At 58.0% G+C, this 15,633-nt stretch overlaps 1 protein-coding gene and 1 long non-coding RNA gene across 2 annotated transcripts in view; one reads left to right on the forward strand and one right to left on the reverse strand.

The window, feature by feature from the left end:
- Nucleotides 1-15,633, reverse strand: part of ACE (angiotensin I converting enzyme) — a 17,413-nt gene continuing 1,780 nt past the window's right edge. The window contains exons 2-25 of the mRNA XM_032711007.1: nucleotides 13,468-13,635; nucleotides 12,106-12,193; nucleotides 11,731-11,874; nucleotides 11,297-11,488; nucleotides 11,045-11,142; nucleotides 10,371-10,543; nucleotides 9,857-10,080; nucleotides 8,107-8,251; nucleotides 7,703-7,801; nucleotides 7,376-7,498; nucleotides 6,681-6,892; nucleotides 6,039-6,175; nucleotides 5,613-5,771; nucleotides 5,127-5,214; nucleotides 4,785-4,928; nucleotides 4,368-4,559; nucleotides 3,973-4,070; nucleotides 3,525-3,697; nucleotides 2,836-3,059; nucleotides 2,452-2,596; nucleotides 2,156-2,254; nucleotides 1,698-1,820; nucleotides 929-1,125; nucleotides 1-692 (exon numbers count right to left, since the gene is read on the reverse strand). Of these exons, the coding sequence (XP_032566898.1) occupies nucleotides 505-692; nucleotides 929-1,125; nucleotides 1,698-1,820; nucleotides 2,156-2,254; nucleotides 2,452-2,596; nucleotides 2,836-3,059; nucleotides 3,525-3,697; nucleotides 3,973-4,070; nucleotides 4,368-4,559; nucleotides 4,785-4,928; nucleotides 5,127-5,214; nucleotides 5,613-5,771; nucleotides 6,039-6,175; nucleotides 6,681-6,892; nucleotides 7,376-7,498; nucleotides 7,703-7,801; nucleotides 8,107-8,251; nucleotides 9,857-10,080; nucleotides 10,371-10,543; nucleotides 11,045-11,142; nucleotides 11,297-11,488; nucleotides 11,731-11,874; nucleotides 12,106-12,193; nucleotides 13,468-13,635 (3,633 nt within the window). The 3' untranslated portion in view covers nucleotides 1-504. The remainder of the gene's footprint in view (nucleotides 693-928; nucleotides 1,126-1,697; nucleotides 1,821-2,155; nucleotides 2,255-2,451; nucleotides 2,597-2,835; nucleotides 3,060-3,524; nucleotides 3,698-3,972; nucleotides 4,071-4,367; nucleotides 4,560-4,784; nucleotides 4,929-5,126; nucleotides 5,215-5,612; nucleotides 5,772-6,038; nucleotides 6,176-6,680; nucleotides 6,893-7,375; nucleotides 7,499-7,702; nucleotides 7,802-8,106; nucleotides 8,252-9,856; nucleotides 10,081-10,370; nucleotides 10,544-11,044; nucleotides 11,143-11,296; nucleotides 11,489-11,730; nucleotides 11,875-12,105; nucleotides 12,194-13,467; nucleotides 13,636-15,633) is intronic.
- Nucleotides 9,796-15,633, forward strand: part of LOC116798512 — a 20,045-nt gene continuing 14,207 nt past the window's right edge. The window contains exons 1-2 of the long non-coding RNA XR_004360909.1: nucleotides 9,796-9,808; nucleotides 13,128-13,130. This is a non-coding gene — a long non-coding RNA (uncharacterized LOC116798512). The remainder of the gene's footprint in view (nucleotides 9,809-13,127; nucleotides 13,131-15,633) is intronic.

The raw sequence follows: 15,633 nt of genomic DNA on the forward strand, positions 1-15,633 counted from the left end.
AGCCCTGTCCTGTTGAGATCCCAGCCCACCTGCAAGAAGGAGCTGAGCTGCTGCTCGGAGGGTGCCAAGACATGGGTTTATTTTTCATCCATGCAAACGAACAGCCTGGCAGAGGCAAACCAGGGGGAAGAACGTGCTCTGTCCCTCCCCAAACTGTCCTCTGTGACTCAAGTCTCTGTGGCTTTGCCCACAGGTCAGAGTTGGCTGGTGGGTGACCAGGCAGGACCAGCTCCAGCCCTGGGCACAGGGGCAGCTCGTGACGGCTCCGTGCCTGCCGGCGCCGGAATTTCTCTTTCCCCCGATGCAGACATTGTCAAATAAATAGCTCTTCTCTGCTTTGGCTCTTGCATAGTGGAAAGAAATGTCTGACCTGATAGGAGGAGAGAGGAGTCCTGGGCTGTGGAAACCCATGGCTTTGTTGGCAAGTGTGCCCATGGCATGGCTGCCAGCCTGGCCAAGTGCCCGTGCTTGCACCCTGTCCCTGCTGCCCCGCTGGTGGCTGCCTCATTTCAGTTCCATTTCTGAGCTGGATTTGAAGGCCTTTCTCCTGGACGAGAAGAACTTGATGCTGAAGAAGATGGTGGTGATCAGGAAGACGAGCGCCAGGGCGAGCAGGACCCAGGCGCCTGCCGAGGCTTGGCTTTTGGTCAGGGACATTCCCAGGAAATCAGTTTTGCTGGAGCCATCTGGGGCTGGAAAAGGGAGAAATGAGAGACACGGTGGGTGTGGTGGCTTTGGGCTCACCAGCTCTCCCTTGCTGGTGTCTTGGATGCCCTTTAGACTCAGCACCAGGAGAAATCAAGGAGAAGCACCTAAACGCCCTTTGGGTTTTGGGGTGGCCAGGGGTCACCAAGACAGGTCCATCTCATCCTGGCCCTGGTGAGGGCCGAGCTCTACCCTGTCATGGACCTGCTGTGCTTGGCTGAGCCCTGCATACCTGAGTCAGGAGTCCAGCTGTACTCGGGCCAGCCCAGGACCTCCCCGTTCTTCTCATTCTCCTTCTCCAGCCACGTCATGAGCGGCTCAAAGTAGCTCATCAGGGCCTCTGCTGACATGTTGGGCTGCCCCGTGATGAGCTGCATGGCCTCAGGCCATGGCTTGCTGAAACCCAGCTTCAGGGCATCCCTGTGGCAGGAGAAATGAGCTCCAGTGGGTTCCCCATCACCCTCTTGGCCGCCAGCCCTTCCCTTTCCCTTGGGGCTCCTGGTATCAGCAGCCCTGGGTACAGTCTGTACCCTCAGGACCACAGAGCTGCCAGCCCAAGGCACAGGGAAGGAGATTAATTTGTGGGTAAAGGGGGAATTGCATGGATTAAAGCCCTCCAGCGAATCCAGCCTGATGCAGAGCAGTTCCTGGGTGAAAGGGTTAATTTTGCAGGTGCTTTTCTGGAAGCAAGGGGGTTGTTTTCCCTAAGGAACTGGAGGCTGGGAGGAGGAGGAGGAGGAGGGAGGGAGCCTTCCACCTGCCAGGGGCCCAGCTACCATCTAGTGGCTGCTTTTGCAATCACAGCTCCAGGGCTCAGCCCAAGGTACCCCTGCCCCAGGCACCCCCTCCCCACACCCCAGGGGCTGGAGCATCCCATGCTTGGGCAGGGGTGGGAGGGATGACCAGGGCTGCATTGCCTCCTGTCTTTCTGGGCCGGGTTGAAGGTATTTGGGGACAGAAATACCTTGGCTCTGCCCTGCCCACACACGTACCCCAGGATCTTCCCAGCCTCCGTGGACTGGTAGATGTCACAGGTGTGCAGGGCACCCGTGTGCCCGGCTGCCTTACAGAGAGCCTGGTGGAACTGGAACTGGATCACGAAGCTGACAAAGTACCTGGTGGAGAGGGATGAGGAGATGGGAACAGACCCTGCTGGTGGCTGTGCAAGAGAGGATGTGCCCTCCTCTCATTCTCTGGTTGCACCTTCCCAGTCTGGAGGAGCATCCCTGGCTTTGGAGCTGCACCTCCATCAACTCAGCCCAACCTGCTGGGCCATTTCTCCCATAATGTGTGTCTTAGGATTGCCTGGGTGGATGAGCCTGTCTTCCTCAGATAGGGAGAAATACCCCCAAATCCAACCTTCTCCTCAGAAGCTCTGTCAGAATCCCCGGAGCTGCCCAGGCTTCTGTGTCCAAGTGGTGTCCCTCGAGCCCCAGCCCTGCTTGCTCACCTGATATAGGGGACGTTGGCAGGGATGTGAAACTTTGCCCCGGGGTCAAAGTCATCTTCAGACCTCGGTGCTGGTGGGCACAAACCCTGGTACTTCGTCCTGGGCCAGAGAGGGAGAGTTAGCCCAACATGGGGAGAAAAGGGTGAAGTAAAATGGGAGGGGACACCATGGGGACAGTGTGAGGGGTTGTGAATCCCATCGTGTCCCATTGCAGCCAGCTGCACCACAGGGAGAAAACATCCAGTGGGATGAAGGCCAAGGCCTTGCCTCAGAGACAGGTCTGAATTCAGCCATACCTGAGGTTCCACCACTCCTTGTTGTACTCGTCATCCTTGATCCGCCCGTCAAACACCTTCCAGCGCCACTGGTCCATGAGGTACCCGAAGGGCAGGAAGGCGATTTTGTCCAGGGCGATGCTCATCAGGTAGTTAATGTCACTCTCTGCCCAGGACATGGAGGTGTGAGCAAGGCAGTGCTGCACCCATCCCTCCACCCTGGATGGGTCATTCTGCCCCAGAGCAGGGTGGCCCCAACAGGTCCTGTCCCCTCCATGCACGCAAGGCCACCACGTATGTCCCTGACCCCTTCCACCCTGCCCAGCCCCTCCTGGCCCTCTGCATTTCCAGCTGTTCCCATCAGCACTCCCACATTTGCTGTGTGGTGCCCCCCTCCCAGCTCACCTTGGTCTTCCTTGACTTCATCCAGCAGATTGATGCTGTGCAGGTGTTTGGGGGTGGAGACGGACAAGGCCATGACATCCCCGACGGCCTCGTGGAAGCCGGGATTGGCCCCATCCCGGAAGGGGACGGGCTGGTCCCTGTACTGCAGGAAGTACTGGATGTGGCCCATCTCGTGGTGCACCGTGATCAGGTCGTCCATGTTCACCACCGTGCACTGCTTGATCCTGCACCAGGACACAGGGGGTGGGGGAGGAGGGAGGGCAGTACTGCTGGGAAAATCTCTGGGAACCATCACATCCCCTTGAGCTGTTTTTCCCTTTGACCTCCCTTCCCATATGCCCCCACCCCACACATGATGCCAGGCTGGGCTGGTCCTGCTCCATGGGGTTGGTGTCTCTCTTCCCCTGCATCTCCTGCTGACCCTGCCCCTTCCCTGTCCCTATGCATTGGGTTTTCCATTCTCCAGGGCAGGGCAGGGAAGGCGCTGATTGCCCCCTGTGCACCATGGGGGCACTTGCCAGCAGTGCCAGCACTTTGGGTACCAGTGGCAGTGCCACAGCGGGGGTGCCACAGCCACAGTGCAAGAGACACAGTGATGGCATCGGCCCACGTGCCCTTGTTCTACAAAGGTGCCGCTTTCTACCCCAGCACCACACGAGGTGTGGCCACCACCTGCCCCCCACGGGCACCTGAAGTCCTTGCGGTTGTAGAAGTCCCAGGCCGAGGCGTGACACACCACCTCCCGCCCATCCGAGGGCTTCTCGATCATGGACTTGTCCCAGAACTCCTGGGGCATGGGGATGAGGCCCAGGGAGGTAAAGAAACGGTCCGACTCCTCAAACATCCTCTTGGGTGTCCAGCCCTGGGGAGAGAGCAGGAGCTGGTGAGGGGCAGTGGGGGATGCTGGGGTGCCAGGAGCTGTGGGAAGGATGGGAAGCCAGGGATAGCCTTGTTATTCTGGGGAGAGGGATCCCTTGGGTATCAGCTGGAGCTGGACATCCAGCCATTGGCATATCCAGGTGGGGAGAGAATAGGGATGAGGCGTGGATTTTTTTGGCAACACCAGATCATTTGGCCACAGCTGAAGGATGCTGGCTCCTGAGGGGCTTCCCCAGAGCAGCCTGGAAAAGCACTGACCTGTTCTTTCATGGCTGGGGTGGCATCCACCTTGGTGGCATCCGGGAAAGGCATCACCAGGTCGAAAATGTTGGACCATGACTGAGCCCACATGTTGCCTGGGAAGGACAGGAGGATGAGAGGAAAAAGACAGGGAGAGGAGGGCAAAAGGAACCAGTTACTCCCTTCTCCTGCACAGGTGGACCACCCTGCCTGGTGCCTGCCCTGTCAGGATCCCTGCCCTGCCTGCACATCCATGCAGCTGAACGTGCTGCCCTTCCCTGGGGCGGACTGTCCTCTGTAGACCTATTTCATGGGACCTTGGCCCTTCAGCCAGAGCTGAACAGGCACCAGCCTCAGCTCTTGGCACGATTCAGAGGCACCCATCCCTGGTGGGACACCCAGCCCAGCCTCACCTAGCAGATGAGCAGGGATGGGCCCCCTCAGGTTTATGTGCTCTGCCCCATACTTCTTGTAGAGGGCCCGGCGTACGTAGGCGTGCAGGTTGAGGTACAGGGGCTGCAGCTGCTGGTACAGCCTCTCCAGATCTTCCTCGAAGGTGGATGTCTCGTACAGGGATCTCCAGTAGGCCCCATTGTCTGTATAACCTGTGGCAGGGCAAGAGCAGCAGCTGTCAGACACTGCCCTTCTTGGGCAAGAGTCTTGTCTTGCTGCTCGGGCACCCCAGGTCCCTCCGTGTCTACAGGAAGCTCATGGGAGTTAGTGGAACCTCCACACCTTTAGGATTATGACCCCCAGTTGGATGAAGAGCCCAGCCCTCTGCTCACAGGGGGTTGGGACCATGGTGGGCTCTAAGGGAGCGGGGCACTGACCATTGAGCACGGCTGCCTTGTTGCTCAGTTCCACGTATCGCTTGTAGTCGTTCCTCATCTTCTTCCCAGAAGCATCCCGCCAGCCCTTCCAGGCAAAGAGGAGCTCGTCATAGTCCCGGGAGGTGGCCATGATGTCTGTGAGGTCTGAAGAGAGAGCAATGAAGCCAAAGTGATGCTCTTGGCTGGGCTGAGCTGACCCAGTGGTGCTAGAGCCAACGTGCTGCTCAGGGGTCATCACCTGAGAGAAGGTGGAAGGACCCTTCATGACCTCTCTTCATACCCTCATTAAAAAATCTCTCCTTTCTGGGCCTGTGCCTCCCAGGACACCCTGTCAGATCTTACCAGGATCCAGTGGGAGACAGGTTTTGTCGTCCCTGCAGACCTTGGCCAGGCTGTACGTGGTCTCCATATCTGAGAGGAGGGTGTTATACTGCAAAGGAAATCAGGTCATGTAAACAAGGTATCCTTGCTCCTGACATTGGACAATATCACAGCCCACTGAGGTGTTCTCAGATGTTCTCCTCTGGGCCCTTCCAAGGCCAAGTGTGACCCCAAATGGAGGCAACAAGGGGGCCTGGAGCCAACAAGCAAAGTGCCATTGTCACCCAAACATCCAGGCCCCACTGCAGCCTGGGAAGGACAACCTTTGGGTGGGAAAACCTGGAGATGAGGCTCTTGGCTTTGTGTAGAAGGTACCAAGCTATCACCTTTATCAAGGGCAGGGGGTGGCTGCCCAATGGAACCTCCTAAATTTTGGAGGGAGCCTGTGTCTCTGCACAAGTTAGTGGCAAGGGACACCCCATCCTGCTCTGTCCCCTTGCTACTCACCTCCATCAGCTCATCCTCAGGCAGGGCTGCCCTCTCGATGACACTCAGTTTCTTGAGGATGCGGGTGACACTTTCGTCCTGGAAGTCGGAGGTGTCGAACTGCCTGGCCCTCATGCCGTAATCCAGGGTGTGCTTGGACATGGCCAAGTTCTTCTCCAGCTGCAAGGACAGAAGAGGAATCACTTTGAGATCCCTGAGACACAGACATCACTAGAAACATCACCTGGCACCCCACGACTGACACCCTCCCCACGGCTGCCTTTGTGGAACGATGAGGGTTTTCATGGAAAAGGGTGAGAATGTCACCCCTGGGCGAGGGGCAGAGGCTGCCCTGGGTTTCAGAGCTCCTCTGAAACGTGCCCTGTGCTCCAGCTGCCTACCCTGGCTGTTGGCTCTCCCTGCACAGCCCCGGAGTTGTTCCCATACCATGACCTCCTTGTTGTGGTCGGTGATGTTGGTGTTGTAGGCCCAGGATGCCTCGGTGTAGGCGTTCCACACCTCCTCGGCTGTGCTGTTGTACTCGGCCAGGAACTCTTTGGCTTGTGCTTCGTCTGTTATTTTGTCTAGAGGAGGAGATAAATGGGGGAAGAGGGGAGGAAGGTTGGGAGAAGCCTTCTCTTTGCAAGAGCACTATCCCATGGAGAAGCCACAGTTGAGCTTTTCCCAGAACTGCAGGTCCGATCCCACAACTTGGGAGCAGCCCATGCCAAGAAACAGTGGCAGATTGGCACTGCTGGGGTGATCCACTGGACAGAGGATGGGATAACAGGACAAGCTGCATGCCCTAGACCCTCCCACATGAGCAGAGAGGATGCAGCTGAGATGCTGTCACACCATGACTGACGGCATTACCACAGTGGCAGGACCACAGCCTCAGATAATGGTACATCAGTAGCTTCTTGGGAAGCAACACCCTGTGGGACTCCACTGGAGCTGGTTATTTCTCTTTCCTGCCATGGGAACCACACCACCCACTGCAGAGACCCCTGTCAGCTCTGAGGATTAGTGATGTCCCTTGGGGACATCTTCCTGCCCCTCCCCAGACCCGGGATGGAGCTGCAGCCTTACCAATGCCTTCAGGGTAGCCTTCAGGGACAGGGGGACGCCACTCAAAGTCAGGCCAGCCCAGCACCTCATTGGTCTTGTTGTTCTGCTCCTGAAGCCACGTGGTGACAGGGCTGAAGTACTCCAGGAGGGCCCCAGCATCCATCTTATCCGTGCCAGTGAGGTTGAACAGGACTTCCTGCCACGACTTGGAAGACCCAGCTTTCAACACTTCCCTGCAGAGCAGTGGGACAGCAAGAGCCAACATGAGGCCAGGGAATGGATGGGAGAGAAGCAGTGATGGTGTCTCAGCATCACAAGGGTTGAAGATGCTATTCCTGAGTGGGACATGAATGTGGGAACTGCCTCTGAAGCCACCACCTTGTTCTGCATGTGGGGACTGAGGACTCCCCATCACAAACTCACACATTTAACACCCAGGGAGTCATCAGGAACCAAATGTGCTTCAGTGACCTCTTGTCTGGGTGAGAGCTCGTGGCAGGGACAAGAGCAGTACTCTGGTGAGGACCACTCACCCCCCCATGAGTGGGGGTGTTTCCATGTATTGCCATCCATCCATCCATCTGCAAAGCTATTTCTCCAGCCACCTCCACAGCCACTTTTCCTTCCTTCCTTCCTCCTTTCCTTCCTTTGCGCACCATCCACTTCCATGCACACATCTGCCCATGGTGCCTGCCCTGACCCTCCTCTGTCCTCACCTGAGCTTGTCTCCAGCCTCTCTGGACCTGTAGATGTCACAGGTGTGCAGGGGGCCACTGTGACCGGCTGCCTGGCACAGCGCCTTGTGGAACTGGAACTGGAGGATGAAGCTCACAAAGTACCTGCCAAGGAAGCCCAGAAAGGTCAGAACTGGGGACAAAGGGAAGCAGACAAGTCCCAGAGCCCAGTGCCACCATTTGTGGTCCCGAGCGCTGGGTGATCTCCGTGTCTTGAGCCAGAACAGCACGTCCCAGTCCTTGCCCACAGGGCTGAGCCCCCACCCACTGCTCCCCAAAACTCAGCCCCCTTGCCAACACTTCCTCTACCTGATGTAAGGAGTGTTCCCAGGGATGTGGTACTTTGCTCCAGGGTCGAAGTTGCTCTCATTCCTTGTGACAGGGGCACAGATACCCTGGTATTTGGTTCTGGAGACAACAGGGAACAGCAGCATGAGCACGGAAATAATAGGAGATCAGAAGAATCAAGGCAGGGAATGGAAAGGGATGGCACAGTGCTGAAGAAATCTGGCCAATCAAAGTGTGATTCCATGTATTTCTGTCCATCCATCCACTCACCTACCCATCCATCCCACCCACCCGTCTATCCATTGTTCTCCAGCCATCTCCACGGCTACTTTTTCCTATTTTCCTTCCTTTCCTCTTTCCTGCCTACCTGTCTTGCACACCCCCAGCTTCCACACCCCCACCCACCCTCGGTGAGTGTCCTCTACCTCAGGTACCACCAGTCGGAGTTGTAGCGGCTCGGGGGCGTGCGGCCACTGAACACGTTCCAGCGCCACTGGTCGATGAGGTAGCCAAAGGGTAGGAAGGCAATCTTCTCCAGGGCCATCTTCAGCAGGTAGTTGATGTTGCTCTCTGTGAAAAACAGAGCCTGAACCAGGTTGGGAAAGAGTCTGGGTAGACAATGCTATGGCCACCAGGTGGGCAAGAAGGTGAGCAGACCCGGGTGAGAAATGGGGACGGCATTTCAACATATAACATTGCTCCTGAGAAGGCTGTGTAGGACACGAGTGGTTTCTGTAGATACATCTCCTACCTGGGGCAACACGTGCCTTTTACTGAGTGGGGACAATGACAGTGACAAGTGTGGTGTCCCCTTGCCTTTAGCCCAGCTCTCAGAGTGAGGTCTTCGGTGAGTTTAACTCTTCAGACCTTCACCCTGGGGCCTCAGGGTGAGGGGGTTTTGGGGGTTTGATCTGCAGGGCTGTCACACCACTGCAAAAACTCTGGAGGTTTAGACCCAGAACTGGAGTCAACTCTAGGACAGTCATAGAATCACAGAATATGCTGAGTTGGAAGGGACCCATAGGGATCATCGAGTTGAACCCTTAGCCCTGCATAGGACCATCCCCAAGAGTCACATCATGTGCAACCACCACATCACGGGGAGCACAGGGATGGTGACATCTGCTCTTCCCTTTGAGAAAACCTGGGGAAGGAAGGTCGGAGAAGGACCTGCTGGAGACCCAGCTGAAGCTGTGGGGCCAGAGAGGGGTTGGCAGCACTGCCCTGGGGGGCCACTGGCTGCCACCACTATGGTGTCCAGCCTGCCAAGGGCTGGCTGGCCGGGCAGCGATGGCTCGAGGCAGGGACCATCTGCTCCGTGCTGTTTATGCAGCGTTGGCCCAACACTCTTGGCTGCTGGGATGTCTTTCTCATCATAAAACGTATTTAATGACGCGGCAGGAGGATCCCGGCGCTGTCCCTCCTCCGCCAAGCAGAGCCCGGGGCAGGTCTGGGAGAGCTCAGGTTCCTCTGCCGCCGTCTGCTCCGACGTGGCGGCTGAGAGACGTCAGGAGGGGGGACAGGCTCCTGCCAAGGCAGGCAGTGCCCTGCAGGGATACGTCCTGCTCTGCCTCACTGGCTGGCAGGAGGACATGTCACCCCCTGACTGTCCTTGTGACTGTGCATGGAAGTGCTCGGTGCCACCTCCGCAGAGCCGCACCGGGAGCTCCCGGGGTGGATGTTTCTTGGCGAGAGAGGGAGGGAGGGAGGGAGGGAGGGAGGAATGCTGGAAAGGTCAAAGCCAATCAAGCACAAAGATGTTGTTTGCAGGTTTGGGGACTGCAATGGAGAAAGGAACGGCACAGACGAGTTCTGGAAGGCATCCCCCCTGCCCTCAGGGGTGAAGAGGATGGAGCCAAGAAGGGTTTTCTACAAAGACCCACAGAGACAGGAAGGGGTTGGACATAGACCCATGGAGACAAAACAGGTCCTAGAAGGACCCATGGAGTTAAGAAGGGGTTGTGCTTAGATCTATGGAGACAAAATAGATCCTACATGGACCCATGGAGACAAAATAGGTCCTACATGGATCCATGGAGACAAGAAGGGGTTGTGCCTGCTCTGGGCTGTGTTGTCAGACTGCAGCCCACCCTGGCATCTCCCAAACCCTTCCTAGTGCCACAGGCAGTGCCTGAGCCCTCCAGGCCACCCAGCTCCCCGGGGTGGCTGCTGTACCTTCATCCTCAGTGGCATTGCTGAGGAGACCGATTGTGTGGAGGTGGCTTGGGGTGGAGACAGACAGCGACAGGACATCCCCGATGGCCTCGTGGAAGCCAGGGTTGGCCCCACTGCGGAAGGAGACGGGCTGGTCCTTGTACTGCAGGTAGTACTGGATGTGGCCCATCTCGTGGTGCACCGTGAACAGCTGCTCCATGGTCACCGACGTGCACTGCTTGATCCTGGGGGTGAAAACAGCACTGCCTGAGCTGGGGGAGGGACCACGGCTGTCTGTGCACACCCTCCATGGGAAGGACCCTCCGTAGTCCCAGAGCAGGTGACAGTACCCCATGGATTAAGGGACAGACCCAGTGGAGGGGAAGGCAGGACAGTGTGGTCACTCAAGACCTTGCCTCAGAAGGTGCCAGACTGGGCTGCAGGACCAGGCTGCGGGTCCCCAAAAAGGTGACCACCGAGGGGGATGGAGGAGGGTCTTACTCCACAGCCCTGTGTCCCTGGTGCCCCCTCAGACCTGAAGTCTCGGCGGTTGTAGAAGTCCCAGGCCGAGGCGTGACACACCACCTCCCGCCCGTCCGTCGGCTTCTCCAGCATGGACTTCTCCCAGAACTCGGGGGGCATCTCCAGCAGCCCCAAGGACGTGAAGAACTCCTCTGAGACCCGGAACATGTGGGTGGCATTCCAGCCCTGGTGGGCAGCAGTCAGCGGGTTATGGCCGAGGAAGGGGCTGCCCATGTGCAGGGCATTGCCCCTGGTGCTCTCCCAGCACCGCAGGGATGAAGGGGATCATCCCAAGGGAACAAGGTCCAGCCTTTCTCCCCGTGGTGGGGAGTCCCAGCCCCAGAATTGGTATGGACCTCCTAAGAAGCACCGAGCAATGGTGCTGGTGCCCGGCAGGGACAGGAGAAGGGAGCAGGGCTGATGCCTCAGGGGTACTCAGAGCTGTGGGATGGTGTGGACACAGCCCCCAGCCCTGGGACTGGCACCGATCCCACTGCACTGCCCTTCCTCTTTGCCCACCCACTGCCTCTTTGGTCATTGCCAGAGACAAAGTGAGGTCATTTCTTTGTCCCTTCCCCTCTGGACATGGCTTTTCTGCTGTCCCCCATGCAGGTAAACCACTCCCATGGGGTCAATGTCATGGGCCAGCCTTGGGCAACACCCCCAGTGAGTCCCTCAGCCCATCACCTGCTGCACCATGGCACTCGTGACATCAAGGTTGGGCTTCTCAGGGTAGGGGACCATCAGGTCATAGATGTTGTTCCACTGCTGAGCCCACATGTTCCCTGAGAAGAGAAAACAGCTGGAGCAGAGCTGGTGGTAGGTCAGAAGAGAAACATGGTGACAAACGGGACCTCTCTGTCCCATTAGGGCCTTGCGTGTGCTCCCCTGACCCCATCAGCACCCCTGGGCACAGGCTGGGGGGGTCCCATCTCTTACCCAGGAGGTGAGCAGGGATGGGGCCCCTCAGGTTGACGTATTTGGGGCCGTAGTGGTCATAGAGCTTCCTCCTGACGAAGGCGTGCAGGCTGAGGTAGAGCGGCTCCAGCTGGTTGTAGATACTCTCCAGGTCATCCTCAAAGGTGTCTGAGTCGTACCAGGAGCGCCAGTAGCTGCCTGTGTCCTCAAATCCTGCCATGGAGACAGGGATGACCTCTGGCTCCAGCCCCATCCACCCACCCACCCCCAAAAGCTGGGACTAGGTATCATCAGTAGGATTTTTGCCCCTTCCCCGCAGTGCTGGCACTGGGGAAAATGGAAGCTGGATGTCTGGCTGTATGTGGGGTGGGGAGAGAGAGCAGCAGGGCATTGTCCCAGCACCAGTTCCCACCCCTGATCCCTGACCACCCCTTGCATCCCCCCTGGGTTCGTACCATCTGCCGAATAGGCCTCGTTGCTCAGCTGCACGAACTCCTCGTACTTGGGGCGCAGTGGGTTCCCCGCGGCGTTGTGCCACCCCTCCCAGGCATAGAGCAGCTTCTTGTAGCTGCGGGACATGGCCATGATGTCTGAGAGGTCTGGGACAGAGGGGACAAGTAGGACATGAGAGAGGGACAGGAGGAAGGGGCACATCCCACAGTAGTGCTGCAGAGATGCCACCACCACCACCCGGACCCATCCTCACCCTGGGACAATCCCAATGAACGTGGGTGGGATCTGCCAATCCCAACCCGCTGAGGATGTGGGGATCATGTCATGGCCATGGGGTGCTCAGCACCCCACAGGATCAGGGGGGACAGGGACCATACCTGGCTCCAGATCCCAGCAGGTGCCGTTGGGCAGGCACACCTTGGCCGTGGAGTAGATCTTGTCCATGTCGCTCAGGATGGTGTTGTACTGTGGGAAAGGAAAAGATGTTGGGGCTGGGAGAGGACAGGAACAACCCTTCAGGAGGGATCTACAGGCTGTGTGTGTCCGGAGGGATGTGGAGAAGGATCGCTGTGTTTACACAGCGCGTTTTTGGTGAGATAAGTGTGTTGTCACCCCGGGTTTTTGCACCCATGGCAGGGTGGGAGCAGGGAGGGTCTCTGGGACAGACAATCCCTGCACAGTGGTGTTCTGGAGAGGGGCTGTTTATAGAGCTGTTTGTCAGCGGGGCCGTGGCACAGCCTGTTTATCTAAACGGGTTAAAAAAAATACGAGAAGAAAAGCAGGAGGAGGAGGGGGATTTTTTTTCTGTGAACTTCAACAACAGCAAACAATAGCAACGGGAGGTTTCCTGGAACATGCCCGGGAAACCCATTCCCAGGGAAGGAAATTCCTCTGCTCTGTCTCTCTCCTTGCTCCCATCCCTCTGCTCCGGCTGGGAGGAGGGGATGGGGATGGGGGCAGTGGTGGCTGTGGGACGGAGCTGCCCAGGGATGGGCGAGACATGACTGATGTGCAGGGAGGAGACGTGATGCTCTCTGTTATTTGGGAGAAGGCAGGGATGGGTTTCCTGGAAGGAACCGGCGCCAGCAGTTCTCCGGAAAGGATTGTATCCCTGGGCTTTGCCGGGGTTTCGGTGGGAATGGCTGTCAGGGAGCCGCGGGTCGGGACGGAGGGGACGGTCCCTGCGCTCGTGCAGAGGTGAGTGTCTGCCAGCCTCAGCCTGGGCAATGTTTTCATGCATGGAAATAAAAATTCAGGTAAACTACCCTGAAAGTTCAGGACTGTGGTGGGGAAGGCTCGGGATGTCCTGATGTCCCTGGCACGGAACTGTGTCACCAGGGCATTCCTTGTCTCACGGGTGGCTCAGGAGCCGGGCGGCTGCAGCAGCCCTTCTTTTCAGGGGGTTGCATCCCTAAGGAGACCCGAGGGGTTGGGAGAGCTGGCCCTGGCCGTGGGCACAGCCTGGCTGGTCTCCAGGTGACGCCCAAGACTCTGTGTAAGCAGGAAATCTCCAGTTCCCGCTGGGATAGCTCCAAGACGAGGTTAGGGCTGGCACCCCACGTCCCTTGGAGACAGCACCCCATCTCCCCCCTCCATCACTGCCTTCCCTGTGCAGAGGGCAGTGACACCCTGCAAAATACAGCAGGTCAGCAGCAGAGTCTGGATGCTCGGAAAACATCCCCCCTAAGGGGTTTCACAGCACCCAGCAATGCCCAGGGCTTTGCTGACAGCTCCCCTACCTGCTCTCTCTTGTCCAGGGGCAGGTTGGAGGGTCCCAGGGTCTGAATGGAGCCGATGATCTTCCTCAGCTGTGGGTCTGAGAAGTTGCTCCAGATGTTGCCATAGAGCTCCTTGGCTCTCTTCCCCCACAGCTCCGTGAAGTTCTGCTCCTCCAGCGATGCCTGGACCTGCACAGTGAGAGGGGACATGAGGGCTCAGGACCAGCCCTGGGACATGCCACCAGCCAGGCCATGGTTTGGGGAGAGGGTTCAGAGCCACAGGGGTCTGTAGGAGGCAGAGGTGATGGGATGTGAGGTGGCAGGCAGGGCTGTCCCCAATCCATGGCATCCACAGATAGAGACATCACTTCCAGCCCCCACAGCAGTGTCTGCAGCCCCCACTCGCCTGTGGCACTCCTGATGAACACCCACTAATGTGGCCTTTGAGGATCTTTGGGAGGCAGCTCTGGGGTCTTGTGGCCCAGATGGGGTGGGAATGCTGGGATTGAGTGTCCAGGCCACACGGGCAGGGTGTCCAGGTGCTCCTAGGCTGGCTCTGGCAGCTGCCAGACCCCAGTTTCCAAAGGAGCTCTGAGGTCTGGCTTCAGTTTTTTCCTATTCCTACTTGTTTCTCCCCTTTGCAGAAGCCCAAATGAAAACTGCAAAGATGCCCTATTTGCTTTTCTCCCTCCTTTCTGTGTCTGTACATTTCTATTTCTATGCATTTCTCTCTTGGGTGTCTGCAGCCCATGCCCTGTAAGTGCCTTATCTGGGTTTCCCCTTGCAGAGGGGCACCCATTCTTTCCGAGCCCTCAGTTTTGGGTCCCTCTGTCACCCATCTGCCCGCCCCAACCTCTCTTCCCAGGCCCGTGGGACATCAGGGAGCTGCCTGAGCTGTGGGGGGTTATTTAGGCAGCTGGAGCTGTGGCCACGATTTCGGGACAGGGTGTATTGCAGGCGGTCACATCCCAGCCCGGCCACTGTCAGCTGCATTTTTGGGAAACTGAACTTTTGAGAGTGTCCCGGTCCAGGCGACGCACAGGATGGAGTGAGACCATGCAGAGCTCCTGGTTGGTGTCCGTGTGCCAGCCCGATGTGATTTATGGAGCTCATTAGCTGTGACTCGTGGCATTTTTAGCCCGGCTCCAACACGCCTGGTTTGTTTTATTTTAATCTCCGCATTCCCTCAGCTGGCAGTGGGGAGGGAAGGGAGTTGTGGAGCAGCAGGGCTGGAGCTGCCCGGGGCAGACACACCCACGCAGCCCTAGGACACGGCGGTGGGAATGTCAAAAGTGCCAAGTGTCAGCCCAGCAGCAGGCTCCCACCCTTCCCTTGGACATCCCAGTGTCCACAGCATCACTCCAGGTACCAACTGGCCCCAATCCCTCGACATGCCAGGGTGTACCAGCCCCACGGACACCCTGCTCTTGCATCATCCCACTGAACAGGGGACATCTTTACCCCTCCCCAGACCCTGCACGGAGCTGGGGGAGCAGGAGGAAGCAGAGTCCAGCTGTGTTTTGTCTTCTCCTTGAACAGGAGCCTGTGTTTGGTCAAGTGAATCGTGCCCTAAACTCTCCTGACAGCTCCGGTGGAGCGAGCTGAGCCCAGCGGCGCTGCCCGAGACCCCCTCGCCGTGGCCGTGCCCACCAGCCCTGGCCCTTTGCCTCCACATCTGGGATCTCTCTCTTAGGGGAGTGCCCCTGTGTGTGGCTCAGAGGCCCCTGGACATCAGCAGCCCCCAAATCTCCCACCCTGGTCTTTCCCTGCTCCTGGTGAAGGCTCTGGATGCAGCCCAGGAAACTGGGACTGCCCTGCCCCAGACACCTGGAGAAGTTCTGTGCCCATGAGCAGCTCACAAACCCCAAACACCATCATCAACCTCTTGCCCAGAGCCCCAGCTTGAAGGAGATGGTTCATCTGTCTGTTCAGAATCCCTCTGTCCATCCCTGCCCCTGCCTTCAGCCTCCTGCCCCCCATGTCACTTTGCCCCAGGGCCACCCTTTGTGGCAGGTCCTGGAGCTGCCCATGCCATGTTGGCCTGACTCAGCCCCTCTTATGTTACAGCCCAAGCCTTCCCCAGATCCCCCAAATTCAGCCTTTTGGGTCCTGCTGTCCAGCTGTTAATCCTTTAGCAGTCAGTGCCTCCCCATCCCACCACACACCTCCCTGCTGCCCCATCGTGGG

The sequence above is a fragment of the Chiroxiphia lanceolata genome, chromosome 26 (genome assembly GCF_009829145.1).
Source record: "Chiroxiphia lanceolata isolate bChiLan1 chromosome 26, bChiLan1.pri, whole genome shotgun sequence".
In the NCBI taxonomy this organism is placed as follows: domain Eukaryota; kingdom Metazoa; phylum Chordata; class Aves; order Passeriformes; family Pipridae; genus Chiroxiphia; species Chiroxiphia lanceolata.